Here is a 17,660-nt window from a genome sequence, read left to right on the forward strand (position 1 = left end):
TTTTCTTTAAAAATCATGTATAATTTGCACACACTTGTTAAAAACATATATAAAGAAATGAATAAATTAAGAAATTGAATATTTTAAAAAATAAGGCAAATGAATGAATGAAAGTGTAATGAATTAATCTATTTCTATAATTAGAAATTAGCTTTACAGCTTTAGAGAAGGCTAATGAGAACCTATGATTTTGTGGATTGCTTTAATAGACAGTCTTCTCTCAGAAAAAAAATCATCTTCCCTCCCTGTGAATTTTTATACCCAAGGGTTAGCTGAGTATAACTAGCTAGAGAGGCTACCAAATCAAACATCTTCCTAAATGGCTCCCTATCTCAAGAGGTCTTTCATGAGATGCTCTGAAAACAGAAGAGTGCAACACTTATTAGTCTGGTAGCAGGATCTGGTAAATAAATATATAGCTAGAAATAGGATTCCTCTATTGAGGTGGATTAAAGGTGACTAAGCGTTGGGGAGAGCAAGGAATAAGGTTACCCTGCAGAAAAGATATATAAAAAACAATTCTTTGTACCAAGATGATGCCCTGATGAGTTTGTGTTATAAGAAGCTTGTGCTTGAAAACAATAGAGGAAACCCATGAGAGACTCAAGAGGGAACTGGTTCTGGACCTATTGTGTGAGAATGCTGTTAGCTATGTAAAGAAGATTGAAGGAAAGGAGGCAGAATGTTAACAGTCAATTCAGCATATAAGACACACACAAAGGCTACAATACGCTTCATATAGTTTTGCTTAGTGATAGAATCAGTGACATGTATCTATAATAAGGTTAAACATGATCTACAGATGGAACAAAAGGTCTTGGGTCCTGATCTTGCATACAGATGGAACCTTTATGCCCATGCAGAATGCAGAACCTCATTGACTTCCACAGACTATATATGAGCATGTAGGTCCAATCATAGACAACCGAATGCATGATTGGAGCCTTGGAAGGTAAATCAATTTGGTTGGGATCCTCTTGTGTCCAGAGAAGGAAAAGAAGGCAGAACAGTTCCAAGTGGTCCTCTCCTGAATTAGATCATCATTTCATTTAATGCAAGTGGTGGAGGCTGGACACTACACAGAACCATTTATGGCTTGAACATGGAGACTATTTCAGTGAAGTCCTGTATTATACAAGAGGTCAGACAAGATAATCAGTATGGGCTCTTCTGGCCTTATTATCTATGAATCCGTGACTGGGTCTAACTGGAGTGAAACCAATTCCTGATTAAATGAAAGGACAGAAAAAAAACCTAAAGGAGTACTTGTGGCACCTTAGAGACTAACCAATTTATTTGAGCATAAGCTTTCGTGAGCTGTAGCTGTAGCTCACGAAAGCTTATGCTCAAATAAATTGGTTAGTCTCTAAGGTGGCACAAGTCCTCCTGTTCTTTTTGCTGATACAGACTAACACGACTGTTACTCTGAAAAAAAAAACTAGAGATAGTAAAGCAAATATTCTTAAATCAGAATGTACTGCCTAGCAAAACATCTGCCATAATAGTCTCCGAGTCAGAAAAGGTGAACAGGTGTTCAATGAACAGAGCACTTCAGGATGAGAACGTAGAAAAAGCAAGGCAAAAGAAAAAAAAGCTTTTATTCAATAAAAGGTGCCTCTTAACATTTACGTTTTGTTAAAAATGATGTTTCACAAATTCTGAAGTCAATAGAAATATTTCACACTTTTTAAAAAAGATTTTAATGAAAACAGTTGTTTTCTTTCACTTTAAACACATCCCTGCATTGTTTACAACCCTAATACTATGGTATTCTAACTGGCCTATTTTCATTGTCCAAGCTGACTGAAATGTAATCAATATTCATTGCAAAAATTAAATTAATTTTGAAAAATTATTTCAGTTTTAATAAACTAGATTAGTAAACCAATAAATAATAAACTAGAACCCAGCTAAGGACATTTAAAAAAAAACTAATTTTTTTTAAATTGAACTGTGCCCTTTCACTATACTGGGCCAAATTCTGTTCCTTTACACTGGTGTAAATTAAGATTAACTCTACAGGATTTATCATGCTGTAAATCAGTGGGGTTGGGACCAGGCACAGTATGTCTGGAAATATTAAGCAGGTAGAATTTAAGATGTACAAGTCATTATGCTTGAACTTAATTTTTGTCTCTAATATATTTTAAGGAACAACATAATCCAAAATTAAAACAAATCAAAATCTAAGATCTAATTAATAATAAATTACATTAATTAAAAATAAATTTAAATCTAACCCTGTAACATACCCAACAAGCCCTCAAATATTAAAGGAGAAAAAGAGAGACACTGCTCAGTCAGAGCCGGGTAGTCTTCCCTCTAGGTAACATCAACTGCTGTATCTGCTCTGGTCTTCGGCTCACTCTGCCTTTACTACACTTGCTCTAGTCTCACCATACCTTTGTTGGATCATATTAAAGAATTTCTGTATTAAAATCACAAATGAGTTTGATTCCCCATAGTTTAAATTCCAGGGTATTACTAAGAGGTCTCTTGGTTTTTGGTACTGTTTCTCTCCCTCTATGTGTGAAACTTGCAAGCTGCTAATTGTGTTAGTACATTCTAAGACAGAGTCTGTTCTCAAAGCAATTCACACAGAGAGAGACTCAAAGCAATACTCTGTAACAACAGAAACAGCACCCAGAGACTCCCCACCCTTTTGTTGTATTAACAATTGTGATTAAAATAGAGATAGAGGATGTATGTGGATGGATGCTTGGTGTGGATAATAACTGAATGATCAGGGAGGTGCCAGCCTAAGAATCCAGTGTCCATCGGCTGAAGAAGGCTTCAAGTGGAAATAACCAGAGGACCCCCGGAGGGCAGACTGGAATCCACCCAACAGCCTCAAGAATGGGAGAACCAAAGAACAAGATAACATCTGGCAGCACGGAGCCATCAGGAATGTGCTATCTGCTGATTGGTTCAGCAACAGCATGATGAAGCAATTCCCATAGACTGGCATAGGAAAAAACTCCTATAAAAATGGACTCTAGAAAGTGAGAACTTTGGGGTCTGATTCTGCAAACCAACTTCCAGGACCATGAGCATCTGACAAGGCCCTGCTCCCTCCTCATGTCCAGGCCACCTGGCCAGTGGCTTGGCATGAGCAACTCTAAGGCTGGTAACTATGATAACAACCTTGCAGAACCTGTGTGTGTGTGTGTGTGTGTATGAATGAATGTGTGAATAAATAGGAGATTGAATGGAATGTTATAGCTATAACTAACTGCTTACTATGATTCTTTCTGTATTCACAATAAATGTGGTATTTTGCCTTTTCCCCTTTAATAAGATCCTGCTGGTTTTTATTTTATTGGTATAACACCTATACACTAACAAAGGTCCAGACTGACCCTTTATGATCAGCCCTGTGAAAAAAAGAGTAGTGTGGCTCTGTCAGGGAAGTCCTGACTCAGAATTCCAGTCCTGCTTCCCATCTGCCCCCCATATCTCCTTGGTCCCAGGGAAGGCAGTTTATTTCAGCCCTCATTGGGTGTTTACTTTCTTTTTAACTCATTTAGTTCTAGTGGCTGCTAGGCTATGGAGGCTGGGGTCCAGGCTTCATCCACTCCCTGTTTCTCTCCAACCCCTTCCTGTCATAGAATCATAGAATATCAGGGTTGGAAGGGACCTCAGGAGGTCATCTAGTCCAACCCCCTGCTCAAAGCAGGACCAATCCCCAACTAAATCATCCTAGCCAGGGCTTTGTCAAGCCTGACCTTAAAAACCTCTAAGGAAGAAGTTTCCACCACCTCCTTAGGTAACACATTCCAGTGCTTCACCACCCTCCTAGTGAAAAAGTTTTTCCTAATATCCAACGTAAACATCCCCCACTGCAACTTGAGACCATTACTCTTTGTTCCGTCATCTGCTACCACTGAGAACAGTCTAGATCCGTCCTCTTTGGAACCCCCTTTCAGGTAGTTGAAAGCAGCTATCAAATCCCCCCCATTCTTCTCTTCTGCAGACTAAACAATCTCAGTTCCCTCAGCTTCTCCTCACAAGTCATGTGTTCCAGTCCCCTAATCATTTTTGTTGCCCTCTGCTGGATGCTTTCCAATTTTTTCACATCCTTGTAGTGTGGGGCCCAAAACTGGACACAGTACTCCAGATGAGGCCTCACCAATGTCGAATAGAGGGGAACGATCACGTCCCTCGATCTGCTGGCAATGCCCCTACTTATACAGCCCAAAATGCCATTAGTCTTCTTGGCAACAAGGGCACACTGTTGACTCATATCCAGCTTCTCGTCCACTGTAACCCCTAGATCCTTTTCTGCAGACCTGCTGCCTAGCCATTCAGTCCCTAGTCTGTAGCAGTGCATAGGATTCTTTCATCCTGAGTGCAGGACTCTGCACTTGTCCTTGTTGAACCTCATCAGATTTCTTTTGGCCCAATCCTCTAATTTGTCTGGGTCCCTCTGTATCCTAACCCTACCCTCCAGCTTATCTACCTCTCCTCCCAGTTTAGTATCATCCGCAAACTTGCTGAGGTGCAGTCCACGCCATCCTCCAGATCATTAATGAAGATATTTAACAAAACCGGCCCGAGGACCAACCCTTGGGGCACTCTGCTTGATACCAGCTGCCAACTAAACATGGAGCCATTGGTCACTACCTGTTGAGCCCGACAATCTAGCCAGCTTTCTATCCACCTAATAGTCCATTCATCCAGCCCGTACTTCTTTAACTTGCTGGCAAGAATACTGTGGGAGTCAAGGAATAACACGTCCACTGCTTTCCCCTCATCCACACAGCCAGTTATCTTGTCATAGAAGGCAATTAGTTTAGTCAGGCATGACTTGCCCTTGGTGAATCCATGCTAACTGTTCCTGATCACTTTCCTCTCCTCTAAGTGCTTTAGAATTGATTCCTTGAGGATCTGCTCCATGATTTTTCCAGGGACTGAGGTGAGGCTGACTGGCCTGTAGTTCCCTGGATCCTCCTCCTTCCCTTTTTTAAAGATGGGCACTACATTAGCCTTTTTCCAGTTGTCCGGGACCTCCCCCGTTCGCCATGAGTTTTCAAAGATAATGGCCAATGGCTCTGCAATCATGTCCACCAACTCCTTTAGCATTCTTGGATGCAGCTCATCCGGCCCCATGGGCTTGTGCTCGTCCAGCTTTTCTAAATAGTCCCGAACCACTTTTCTCCACAAAAGGACTGGTCACGTCCTCCCCATGCTGTGCTGCCCAGTGCAGCAGTCTGGGAGCTGACCTTGTTCGTGAAGACAGAGGCAAAAAAAAAAAAAAAAAGCATTGAGTACATTAGCTTTTTCCACATCCTCTGTCACTAGGTTGCCTCCCTCATTCAGTAAGGGGCCCACACTTTCCTTGACTTTCTTCTTGTTGCTAACATACCTGAGAAACCCTTCTTGTTACTCTTAACATATCTTGCTAGCTGCAACTCCAAGTATGATTTGGGCTTCCTGATTTCACTCCTGCATGCCTGAGCAATATTTTTATACTCCTCCCTGGTCATTTGTCCAATCTTCCACTTCTTGTAAGCTTCTTTTTTGTGTTTAAGATCAGCAGGGATTTCACTGTTAAGCCAAGCTGGTCGCCTGCCATATTTATTATTCTTTCTACACATCGGGATGGTTTGTTCCTGTAATCTCAATAAGGATTCTTTAAAAGACTGCCAGCTCTCCTGGACTCCTTTCCCCCTCATGTTATTCTCCCAGGGGATCCTGCCCATCAGTTTCCTAAGGGAGTCAAAGTTTGCTTTTCTGAAGTCCAAGGTCCATATTCTGCTGCTCTCCTTTCTTCCTTGTGTCAGGATCCTGAACTCGACCATCTCATGGTCACTGCCTCCCAGGTTCCCATCCACTTTTGCTTCCCCTACTAATTCTTCCCAGTTTGTGAGCAGCAGGTCAAGAAGAGGTCTGCCCCTAGTTGGTTCCTTCAGCTTGCACCAGGAAATTGTCTGTGCACCGCTGTATTGCTCTCCTAGCAGATATCAAGGTGATTGAAGTCTCCCATGAGAAACTTGAAACTTGGAAGTGTTACATTAGAAAAGATTACAAACAAATGCCTTCTGAACCATCTTGGGATCTGGTCCTTGCATTTCATTTTTCAAAGAATTTTGCTATTTTTAAAGAAGTAAAGATATTTGTTGTGTTTTTTTCCCCCAAAGCTCTGCACATGACATGTGGATAGTAAATATCACTGCCCTGTCAAGCAGCTTGTGAGTGCAGGAGCTTCAATAAACCAAGCCAAGGATAAGTGAAGAGTCAAAGAATGCCCTTTTCCCTTTGTATAGGCTGAAAAGTTGAGGGGACAGGCAAATGCTGTTTCTTGAGCTTGCTGACTAGAAACATGGCTGCAAGTTGAAAGAAGAGAACAAACTCTTGGGGCTGCTGGGCCTGCCACATACTTTTCTTTGATTGTATCTGAGAAACAAAGATGTCATGGCATGACATGCTGAATAAAGTACATTTGGGCAAATTTCGAAAACTTGCGGAAGCTATTTCACCTTCTCAGGCTCTGGAGCATTTTCTTAAATACATGGAAGTGGTTAAATCATCTCTGGTGCTCAAGTACCAGATGGCAGTTCACTGTCAGGTTGCTTTTTAAGCACACATATTTTCATATGTGCCTGTAGGTCATTCCCTGTGGGTTAGAGCTATGTGGGGGACAGACATTTCATTTAGTCAAGGATTTTGAAATTCGGCTTCCCTCAGAATTGGAATGAAACCCAAACATTTCAAAATTCTCTGTGAAGGAAAATGTTAAAATTAGTCTTGGATCAAAACACTTTGTTTTAACTTTTATTTTATATTATATAATATAATATTATGCAAAATAAAAATTTATACAAAAGGTCAAACTGTTTGGTTTTAAAAATGTCAAAATAGGACATTTTTGTCATTGTCAGACCTTTCTTTTATTCTCCTCAATGAAATTTTTACAAAATTGCCATTTTCATGAAGTGTTTTTGATTTTGGCAGAACTGCACATTCCAACAGAAAATGGTTCTTTCAAAACGTTTCCAACCAGCTTTACTATTTCTGTTCCAAAGTAGAAAGAAATAATCTGTGAATCAGTTTGCAAACTCTAAGCTTTCTAAGGGGTATATAGAATATTTCAGCTTTTATTAATTTGGTTGTTTGTTTTTTACCCCAGGATGCTTTTGAGATACTGGCTGAAAATTACGAGTTCAGAGAAAATGAAGTACCTTGCCTTGCATTTATGAGAGCAGCCTCTGTGCTGAAATTCCTTCCATTTACTGTAGTCCGAATGGAAGATCTAAAAGGACTGCCCTGCATGGGAGGTGAAATCAGAAATGTCATTGAGGTAATGATACAGTGAATTCCCTGCTAGATGTTTCTTTTACAGCTCTAATTTTTTTAGGGGCCAAAGGGGGTCAAGATGTTTGTTAGTGGGGATAACTCTAATACAGGAGAAACAAAGTTATGTTATATTCATTACAGTGTGTATGGTAATAACCATTGTTTCATGTTCTCTGTATATATAAAATCTCCCCACTGTATTTTCCACTGCATGCATCCTATGAAGTGAGCTGTAGCTCACGAAAGCTTATGCTCAAATAAATTTGTTAGTCTTTGAGGTGCCACAAATGCTCCTTTTCTTTCAGTGACTTCTGTGTATCTTTTATAATGATCTGACTTTTTGTGCATTCCTTAAATTTACAATAAACATTACCTGTCACAAAACCATTCCTAATGAATTAAGGCAATTCAAGAATAAATAATGAGATACCATGTATAGTGTGTTGCTTTAAAATACATTCTCTCATTTAAATGACTTAATACCTCTTCATATATGACTTGTTCTGCACAGTACTTGGCAACATCATTTTGTTAGTTTAATGCTTTATTGAAAATATTGTTTTGGCAAAACCTGTACATATTTTAGTAATTTAGGCACAGATTCATAGAAGTACTTTTGTGCCTGAATCCCACTGATACCTAAATACTTTTGTGAATCTGGGCCTTAGTGTTAATTTCTCCCTCTCTCCTACTTACAGAAAAGCCTTTCATCCAGGTGAGGGGCAAACTCCACATTCTTGTTGGAGCCTTGAGAATCTCCTACATTTTTCATGGCTTTAGTTTTTGGCCCTTTCAGGACCCCATGTCTCAGCCTCTATTATTTCAGGAGACAATAGAGCAGAATGCTGTAGTTATCCGGAGAGGTCACTGCTGAACGTTGTGATTCACTCTGTTTCCCTTTTCCCGTTTCCTTCATGGGGTGAGAATATTGCCGCTACAATGCTCTTAGTCTCTGCTGGCCTGGGGACTGGGAATTCAATTCAGATCTCCAGCACAATGGAATGAAGTTTTCGTTTTTACACTGAGAAAATTATATATATATATATATATATATATAGCCACAGTGCTTCTGGGTTTGTTTGTAATAAACTATCAAATGCTGAAAATATGATTTTCAGAACAGCTCAATGAAAAGGAGTACTTGTGGCACCTTAGAGACTAACCAATTTATTTGAGCATAAGCTTTTGTGCATGTGAAATAATTGCAATCTGATAGACAATTGGGGGATAACTTGATGCCCAATTGCGAATAATGCGGAGTATTTTTTGTGGACCAAATCTTTACTCCATTCTTGAGTTAATGGAAGTTTCGCTTAAGTAAGGATTGCAGGATTTGGTCCTTTAGGAATAAAACAAGGGTGCTCTCTCTCTCATGCTCGCTCTCTCTGCTGATAAGAGTTCCCACTGGACTATTATATTACAGTTAAATAATTTCAGAGTAAAAAGTAACCTATTACTGTATGTACAGGAGATTATTGAAGAAGGAGAGAGTTCTAGAGCTAAAGACATGTTAACTGATGAACGATACCAATCATTTAAAGTAAGTATATTTTAGTCTTAGTTTTGTTGTAGTTGCTTAAAAGTGTGTGATCACTTTTTTCATGAGGTCTTGGGTTCTCATTTACTATGTCTAAGTATTTAGTTAGACTTTATAATAAAGGAGCACTAGAAGTACTGAATTTTGTTTAATTCAGTGAAAGAGCAGCACTTAAAAATAGAGACTGATAGAGTAAGAGAATAATTTTGAATCAGTTATCCTTCATCTTCTAATTAATGTGATGCAATGTAATTTACTATTGAACTTCAATTAAAGGGTAATTTTCTCCCCAAAATTGATGTAATATACCCACTTTTTTCCTTAGGCTTAACCCAATGTATTTTTGGTTCATTAGTCATGATTATGGCACAGCACAGCCTTATTCTGATCTTATAAAAATGTCAAGTTGAGGGTGATGACTAAGATCTATCTTTCATTCTGCTGAAGCATGCCTCACAGGGAGAGGAGGCACGGATGGAGGGAAGGCTTTGTTAGCAGGCTACTTCTAGATTCAGAAGTACATGACCATTCAGCTTGAATAAAAAGTAGATCAGAATCAGATGAGGTAGTAGAACAGTTCCCATTTAGTGAACTTTCAGTACATTCTCCACCAGAGAGGCTCTCTATTTCAGTATTTCATCTCTGAGAAAATTTTAGTTTGATGGGTGTGTCTTTCCACGCATAGCACCCTTTGGTATCATATAGTATAAACAAGGGGTAGAGTGTTTTTTTGCTAACACCCACCTTAGCTTGTTGCTAAAAACGTTGTTCTAGTTAAGGTGATGATATAAGGACACAGGTGAAGAAGATAAGCTGTCTGGGGCCAATACTGGTTACATAGGTTATGTCTACACTGCAATTAGACACCCACAGCTGGCCCATGCCAGCTGACTCAGGCTTGCAAGGTTCAGGTTGCGGGCTGTTTAATTGTGGTTTAGATGTTTGGAATTTGGCTGCAACTCGAGCCATGGGAACCTCCCATCTCACAGGGTCCTAGAGTTTGGGTTCCAGCCCAAGCCCAAATGTCTACACCACAATTTAACAGTCCCGTAGCCTGAGTTCTCTGAGCCGGAATCAGATGGCCCGGGCCAGCTGCAGTGTAGACATACCCTTAATATACTAAATAAAGATCTTATTGCATTTGTCCAGAAAAGGGTGGAGAGAATGATTAAAGTCTCATTTGAGGAGAGATTGAAAAGAGTGATTCTTTAACTTGGCTATGTCTGCACTACCCCACTGTAGTTTGAACTATAGCAGTGTACACTGAATTGCTGCACTGTGACTCGGCAGTGTGGGTGCTGAGGGTGAACACTAAAAAGTTCCCAGTTTGTGTTAATGTTGTCCTGTCTGAAGGACTATGGCCAGTGAGAGAGTGAGCTGCTGTGCAAGCTTCCCAGCCTGCACTGCTCTGCCAATGTACCTCAATCCTGCCCTGCAACCCCACTATAACTGTAATGCTGGCCCTCTCTTGCACACAGACTATCATTCTGAATGATTCCAACCTGAGTGGTAGTTTTGTGATGCATGCACATGTCCACTGTGAAGTAGGATAAGACTACAAAACTCCGGGCCAAAATTTGTGTGACTGAAGCCTGTATTTTAAGTGAGGTCTGTAGAGGTGAATACTAGTGCACACTAAGCCAAGGGGCTACCTATCATGCTATGGGTTTTTTAATTACTAACAAACCAAGCAATATATAAATATGATTTTTTTTAGTTACCAAATTGCAACAACGTTATATGGTTATTCTTTGAGCAACTCAGACTGTACAGCACATGTTTAGCTGTACACAATATGAACGACAATGCATTTTATTGACATTAATTCTTGTCAATACTGAAATAAACTGTGGTACAGTGGGAGTAAATGTACAATGACTTTTACCAACAGAAGCTCAGTACTGACCAGATATACAATAGTGAAAATGGAATATTTATAACCCAAGAGACCCTTAGGCAGTGAACTTCATGGCTCTAACTTCAGTGAATGCTAAAGAACTGCAGTTTGTAGAGAATAAAAGTTAATTTTGTTTTCCTTCACTGACAATAGAGTCCATTTACTACGATCTCTAACCATTGCTAAGCATTAATAAAGTTTCTTTGAATCATTCTATAACCAGTAACAGACTCTTTTGAAAATGCAACACTAGTAAAAATGTTAAAAGATAAGAATCTAAATGATTTTTTAAAATGAGATTGAAAATGTAATCATATTCCCTTACAAACACCCATGTTCCAAACAAAGAATAGGTAATCTTATCCATTATATACAACATGTAGGGTAATTCTTATTTAAAATTATCCAGATTTCCATCCTTCCCTTTTCTTTATCTTAATTACTTCCAAAGAATTAATCTCATTAGAAAAAAACACCAGATAAAATTAGCATGGTCTGAATTCAAAGGTTGTAGATTCAATGGAAAGAGAAAATTGTGCAGTCACTCATCAAATCTATGAATGTGCAATGAAATCGCTCAGAGATACAATATTGACAAATTGAGTATGGAGAACATATTCTTTGGGAAAAACCTGGAGGTTTTCTCTCCACTTTCATATCACAATCCATCTGAGAGATTGAGCGACTGAATATTGCTTATATTTTAGACATTTTGCTCTACATCCTTTTCTTGAAACAAAATTGATGTACAAAATTACTTAGCAATGGATGGAAGTGAAACATACTAAAATTCCATTTACTTGCCTTATTTATAGATTTACAGGCCTTACTCAGGAATGGCTGATACAAACCTTGATGTTGTAAGTGGCACAACAAAGTCATAAGACATGTTTCTCTTGTGCATCTTACTGTTATGTATAAATGTAGGTTTCTTTGAGCATCTTGATATAACTGTCTGGTTTGTAGTAAAAGAGTATATTGGCTTAAACTGGGAGCAGAAAACAAAGGGTTAAATGGCAGAATTAGCATAAATAGACAAACCGAGAACACTGATTTATAAATGGAAAATATTCAGCATGTACCTTGAAAAATCAGATACTCTAGTTGGACCTACAAGCTGGTCTAACTTGTTTTTGTAGTTCTGCCTTGATGATCTCAATTGACATTGATCACATTGAGTAATATTTGAAGTAGCCATAATGTGTTTGTATTTCATAATACATTTAACATTACATAAATTTTTGTCTTTGTTTACATTCATATTGTGTTTTTAATCGTATGGATTTAATATTCGTGTAATAGCATGGCCCAGAGGATTCCTAAAAATGTACTTCCCAAAAGTAATAATTTCTGGCATAATGGCAGCAACTTTATTTAATAACCAACCAACCAACCAGAATATAAGCAAATGGAGGAGGGGAATGAACATCACACTTTGATGCAAAGGCTGCTATAGCACTCAACCTGACCTTGAGCAACCTTTGTCCTGACTGGTAGATCCCAAAGTCAAAACTGTCAGAGAAAGAATACCGGTCTGGACAAATAGCTTGCACTAAACTATACTTCACCCTTGTAGAGAGGGATAGAGCCACCACTGAAACAGACTCCAGTCCATCATTTCTGGTTAATCTTATGGTCCTAGCTACATATTGAATACCACCATTCTGGGAGATACATAAAACCCTCCCCTATCTACCATCTCAGCTCAAACCACCAAATCTCTTTTCCTGCAAAGATTTTGTCTGCTCCCAAAGGTGTGACAGGACGTAGTGTAATGTGGGGGTACATGGATGTGAATGGAAAAAATAATACGATGGTTAAACAATGTAAGAACATTATGTGCTTATCAATTACAGTATACAAAGGTTAAAGATCATCCACTTGGCCGGAACCCCCCACTCCTGCTACAGGAGAGTGATTGGGATGAAAGGCCTTTCTGTAGCAGCAGGAGAACCTCAATGACCCTTTGCTTCTCCCTCAGTTCAGCCTAAAGGGGTGGAGAGTCAGTCTCCTCCTTCCTGGCCAAAAAGAAAAAGCTGCTTAGAGCTGGAGGAGCACCCAATGGCAGATCCTGAATCAAAGCTGGGCTAAGATTGTTCAGGAGGGGTAAGAAACTTCCCTGGCATAAATCCAGGGGACCAACCCCATCAAGCCTTTTCCAGATGATCACTGTCCTTTGTCTGCATGAAGGGTAAGGGGATGAAGGGGTAGGGGGACAGCTCAGCTGAGTTAGATACAATATGAGATGCAGCTTGACTTGGTAGATAGCACTTTCTGGCATTTTTAGTAGAAGAAATATTTGTCAGTGCTGGGATGACTCATGTGAGGGCTGCAGGACCGGCACTGTATTTACAATGGGCAAAGCAAAAATAAATTTGCCTCTTCATTTGTGTTTGAGTCCCTTCTTAGACAGTGTTCAGCATCAAGTGCAAATTCTTATGTTTCTGTAAGACACCTTTTCAGATATAGATAACTGCTCTATGTACTTACCCTCTGTATCCACAGTTCTGTCTTGTGGGCATTGAGATCAATTTCCATCAACTTAGTCCTTACAGAGCCAAAATGTTCTCACTGACCCCATCTCCTGGGAGTGCAGTGGCACCAAAATCAGGAGATGTACAAGCAGCAGCTTGTAGTTCAGAAACAGTAAAATCAGGATGTCACTAGGTCCTGGTCTACACTAGGACTTTAGGTCGAATTTAGCAGCGTTAAATTGATGTAAATCTGCACCCGTCCACACGATGAAGCCCTTTTTTTCGACTTAAAGGGCTCTTAAAATCAATTTCCTTACTCCACCCCTGACAAGTGGATTAGCGCTTAAATCAACCTTGCTGGGTCGAATTTGGGGTACTGTGGACACAATTCGACGGTATTGGCCTCCGGGAGCTATCCCAGAGTGCTCTATTGTGACCGTTCTGGACAGCGCTCTCAACTCAGATGCACTGGCCAGGTAGACAGGAAAAGAACCGAGAACTTTTGAATCTCATTTCGGAGACTGCGGGAACTGAGGGATAGCTACCCACAGTACAACACTCCGGAAGTCGACGCTTGCCTCGGTACTGTGGAAGCACTCCGCCGAGTTAATACACTTAGAGCATTTTCTGTGGGGACACACACACTCGAATATATAAAACTGATTTCTAAAAAACCGACTTCTATAAATTCGACCTAATTCCGTAGTGTAGACATACCCTCTAAACAGAAAAGGAGGACTTGTGGCACCTTAGAGACTAACCAATTTGAGCACAAGCTTTCGTGAGCTACAGCTCACTTCATCGGATGCTGTAGCTCACAAAAGCTTATGCTCAAATAAATTGGTTAGTCTCTAAGGTGCCACAAGTACTCCTTTTCTTTTTGCAAATACAGACTAACACGGCTGTTACTCTGAAACCTCTAAAACAGACAATGAGGAAGCAGTTCTTCTCCTTTATGCTAGGAAGTCAATGGAGTGCCGGCTTGGAAGAGGTTTTTTGTTGTTGTTTTTTTTAAATTGATATATAACGTTACTGTTTATTACTTAATGTATCACTTTGAATGGTGAAAAAAGAGTAAGTATAGTTGCTTAGTACTACTGAAAATCCTACATATTTAGCTAAATCATGCCAAGATGCTGCTGGTTTTTTTTAGATTTCATGTTAATGAAAACTGTTCAGGTACCATAACCATTTGGTTGCATAGGGTAATTGTGAGGAAAGAAAAGAAAAGAAAAGAAGAAGCTACACCCATACAACAAATCCAGCGAGGATGAATATTGCCCTATGTTTTAGTTGTACACACAAATCTATTGGTTTTTTACTTTGTTAACCCATTGTTCTTTTTGAAAGCAGCACTGTGTTGTCTCAGCAGATGTCTGCAGTTACACTAAAATGTATATTGTTCTGTTTACTTTAGCTGTTTACTTCTGTCTTTGGAGTGGGATTGAAGACATCAGAAAAATGGTACAGAATGGGTTTTCGGACGCTGGAAGAAGTAAAAGCTGACAAGACCCTGAAGCTATCAAGGATGCAGAAAGCAGGTAAAACCCCCACTAAAAGATTGGTGTTTAAGTACTTTAATGCCTTTAAAACAGCATGAATTAGAGTAGGCTATAGCAGTGGTTCTTAACCTTCAAGACTACAGGAGTATGGTTTGTCTTGTGTAACCCAAGTTGTTGGTGCTCTATAAAAGTCTGCCAGAAGTGAAGCACAGCCTTAGGAAGGATGGCTGTGATCACCCTGTCTCAGGCCAGGAGCTTGAGTCCAGGACTGAGGACAAGGAACAGTCCTGAGGGAAAAAGACTCAGAGAGGTCCAGGATCTACAGTGGGAAGAAGTGAAGGGCTGAAGGAAGCCTGGTACAATCAAAACACAACTCCAGGAAAGGAGGGCTGTGGAACCCTGCCCCACAGGAAAAGAAGTTTGAGCCCAGGATTGGCATTTGGAAAAATATGGTAGAAAGGACTTTCTCGATCAGGCCAGACTAATACATAGGAAGAGGCACTGGGAAAGAAAAAGAGTGAATTTGAGTTATGGTACACACAGCCCAGTTGTTCAGGGCTCCCAGGGTTGGGAACCCTTAGCTGAAGCTGCATGTGGGTTTCCCCCACCCATGTAACCAACCTAGTAAAGCGTACAGCTGTTAATGGGGAGGAAGAAAAGACTGACTGGAGCCAAGGAATGGTTGGAAACTGAGCCCAGGAAAAGAAGGGTCAAGACTATGCAACAGGACAAATGCTTATAGGAAGGGCTGTGCATCATTTTTTATACCTGGGGCAGAGTGCTGAATCTTTTCAGAAACCAATCTGTGCTGAAGGCTGAGAGAACCATCATGGATGAGGGGAAACTGAGGCAAGGTGACTGCAGCTTCCTGGTGCACCACAAGGGGGCATGTTCTGCGATTGCTTCATGATCCATACACCAATACCCCTTTTCTTAATGCACACAGGTGTGTCATTTTTTCCCCAGACTATATTAATCTGCCTCCCATTCTCATTCTGTTTGTGGATCTCTGTTCTTGGAGTCAGTGGCAATTTCAATACCTCTGACTTTGAGTTATTTAAGTTTTCTAACTAAAATAGAAAATGTTTTTAGTATGTCTGTTCCTTATAGACTGCAACTAAACTTTATTTGGATTGTAAGTTTGCTAAGTAACTTTAAGGGAACTTCCTCATTGGAAGGTTGTTGCAAACTCAGTCAAGCCAATTTTAACACTGTTTGTTTGTTTCTTCAGAAAAGCCCCTCAGTTCCCCTTGAAATGGAAAAATTTAGACCCAGCTGTATTTATGCCAGAGGTGTAGCCTCTGGGATTTTAAAATAAATTTTGGTTTGGTTTTAAAATACACTATATATTCCAGTCATCAATACCTCTGAAGCCAGCTCTCCTTTAGCTTGAGTGGCAGAGACCTGAGCTTTGGTTGCTCTAGGTCCTGGGTTTGACTCCTCCTCACTGATTGTGATATTGGCCCCAGTTCATGATACACAGTAACAATTTTTGAGAAAGCCAAACTATGTTCTCCTTTAAAACTGGTTGCTGAAATGCTCTGACTGGAGAATGCAGGGTGCTTTAAAATTCTTCTTATAAACACAACCAAAACTTTTTTTTCTGAACTGGCATACATTTATCTGGATACACTCTTTTTTTCCAATTCCAAGTGACATGAGGAGCTTTCTCCACACACACACACTTTTATCTCAAGTGGTAAAAGCCTCTGCTTTCACTTCCAAAGATCCCAGGTTTGGTCACCTCGTGGATTTGTGCATTAGGGAACTTTCAGTTTGTGCCGGGGGGTGGGGGGATCCACACAGACTGTTAGTGCACAACATGGTATTGTGTGCTAGAAATTATACCCTAGCTGGTGCTCACTAATGTACTATTTAGACAAACCCCAACATGCACAATATGGTGACCCTCACATACATGTGCCCTGTGCTGGGTGCACTTCTTCTATCATTCTTTAAAGCTCACCTATTTTCAGACACGCTAATGCTATTGATTATTTTAATGTGATTTAAATGTCATTGTTAATATAATCATTACTACAATAAAGGATGCATGGATCAAAAGGTCTTATCCCTGTCCAAATTATGTCCAGACATGAGTGGCCCCCACCACCAGGGCTCCAGTCCAGTCCTCTCCTTTCCCAAGCCTCTAAAACACGAAGGGTGAAGTCACTCAATGGGAGTTCTTCCATTTTCTTTCACTGGGGCCAGGATTTTACAAGTAGCAAATCTTAACTTTCACTAACACCAGAGGCTGCTGTAGGCTTTGTAGAAGTTGATCGACTCTCAACCCCTTATAATGCTGAAAGCCTTAGATCAGCCCAACTTACAGAACCCTTGAAGACACCTGATCTCTAATATCAACCATTCCTAACTACCACTTCTTTTGTGACCTAAAAAAACAATCCAGCCTCTCCTCATGTCCCAATGACACTTTTCTCCTAGCTCCCCAAGACCAACCAGAACCTTTTCTGTTCTTGCTGGTGCTTATCTCCTAACCACCCTTGCTAGTCTCCATCCACCCGCCTGGTGCTCAGCAATGGAACTTCTTTGGTGAAGCCAGAGATTCATTCCCCATCAAGAACCTGGAGCTTCTAAGGAAATCTGCTAGTGATGTTTTTCCTTTGGGGAAAGTTAATAGAGTCAATAAATCTATCAGTAAGTTCTCCCTGGTTTGTTCTTGTAAAAAGTAGAAATTTCTTGAGCTGACTCTGAAGAGGTAGAGCCATATTTGGAAGTAATGTTGAACTAAAACATGCTGCTCATAGATTATAAGGCCAGAAGGCACCATTATGATTAGTCTGAATTCCTTATATAACACAGACCATGACATTTTACCCAGTACTTCCTACATCAGGCTCATAACTTCTGGTTGAAGTAAAACGTATCTTAATTGGGGTCAGCTTAGGAATCCCATGCCTTTCATGCAACTTGAGTGTTTTTGACTTGCTGCT

The 17,660-nt window shown here is 40.1% G+C and overlaps 1 protein-coding gene across 1 annotated transcript in view; it reads left to right on the top strand.

Moving 5' to 3' along the window:
• The window catches only part of LOC140914912 (DNA nucleotidylexotransferase-like), a 384,775-nt gene that overhangs the window by 277,600 nt on the left and 89,515 nt on the right, over nt 1-17,660 (top strand). The window contains exons 8-10 of the mRNA XM_073353929.1: nt 7,130-7,300; nt 8,765-8,836; nt 14,622-14,745. Coding sequence (XP_073210030.1) covers nt 7,130-7,300; nt 8,765-8,836; nt 14,622-14,745 — 367 coding nt within the window. The remainder of the gene's footprint in view (nt 1-7,129; nt 7,301-8,764; nt 8,837-14,621; nt 14,746-17,660) is intronic.

The sequence above is a fragment of the Lepidochelys kempii genome, chromosome 7 (assembly GCF_965140265.1).
Source record: "Lepidochelys kempii isolate rLepKem1 chromosome 7, rLepKem1.hap2, whole genome shotgun sequence".
NCBI classification, from domain to species: Eukaryota; Metazoa; Chordata; order Testudines; family Cheloniidae; genus Lepidochelys; species Lepidochelys kempii.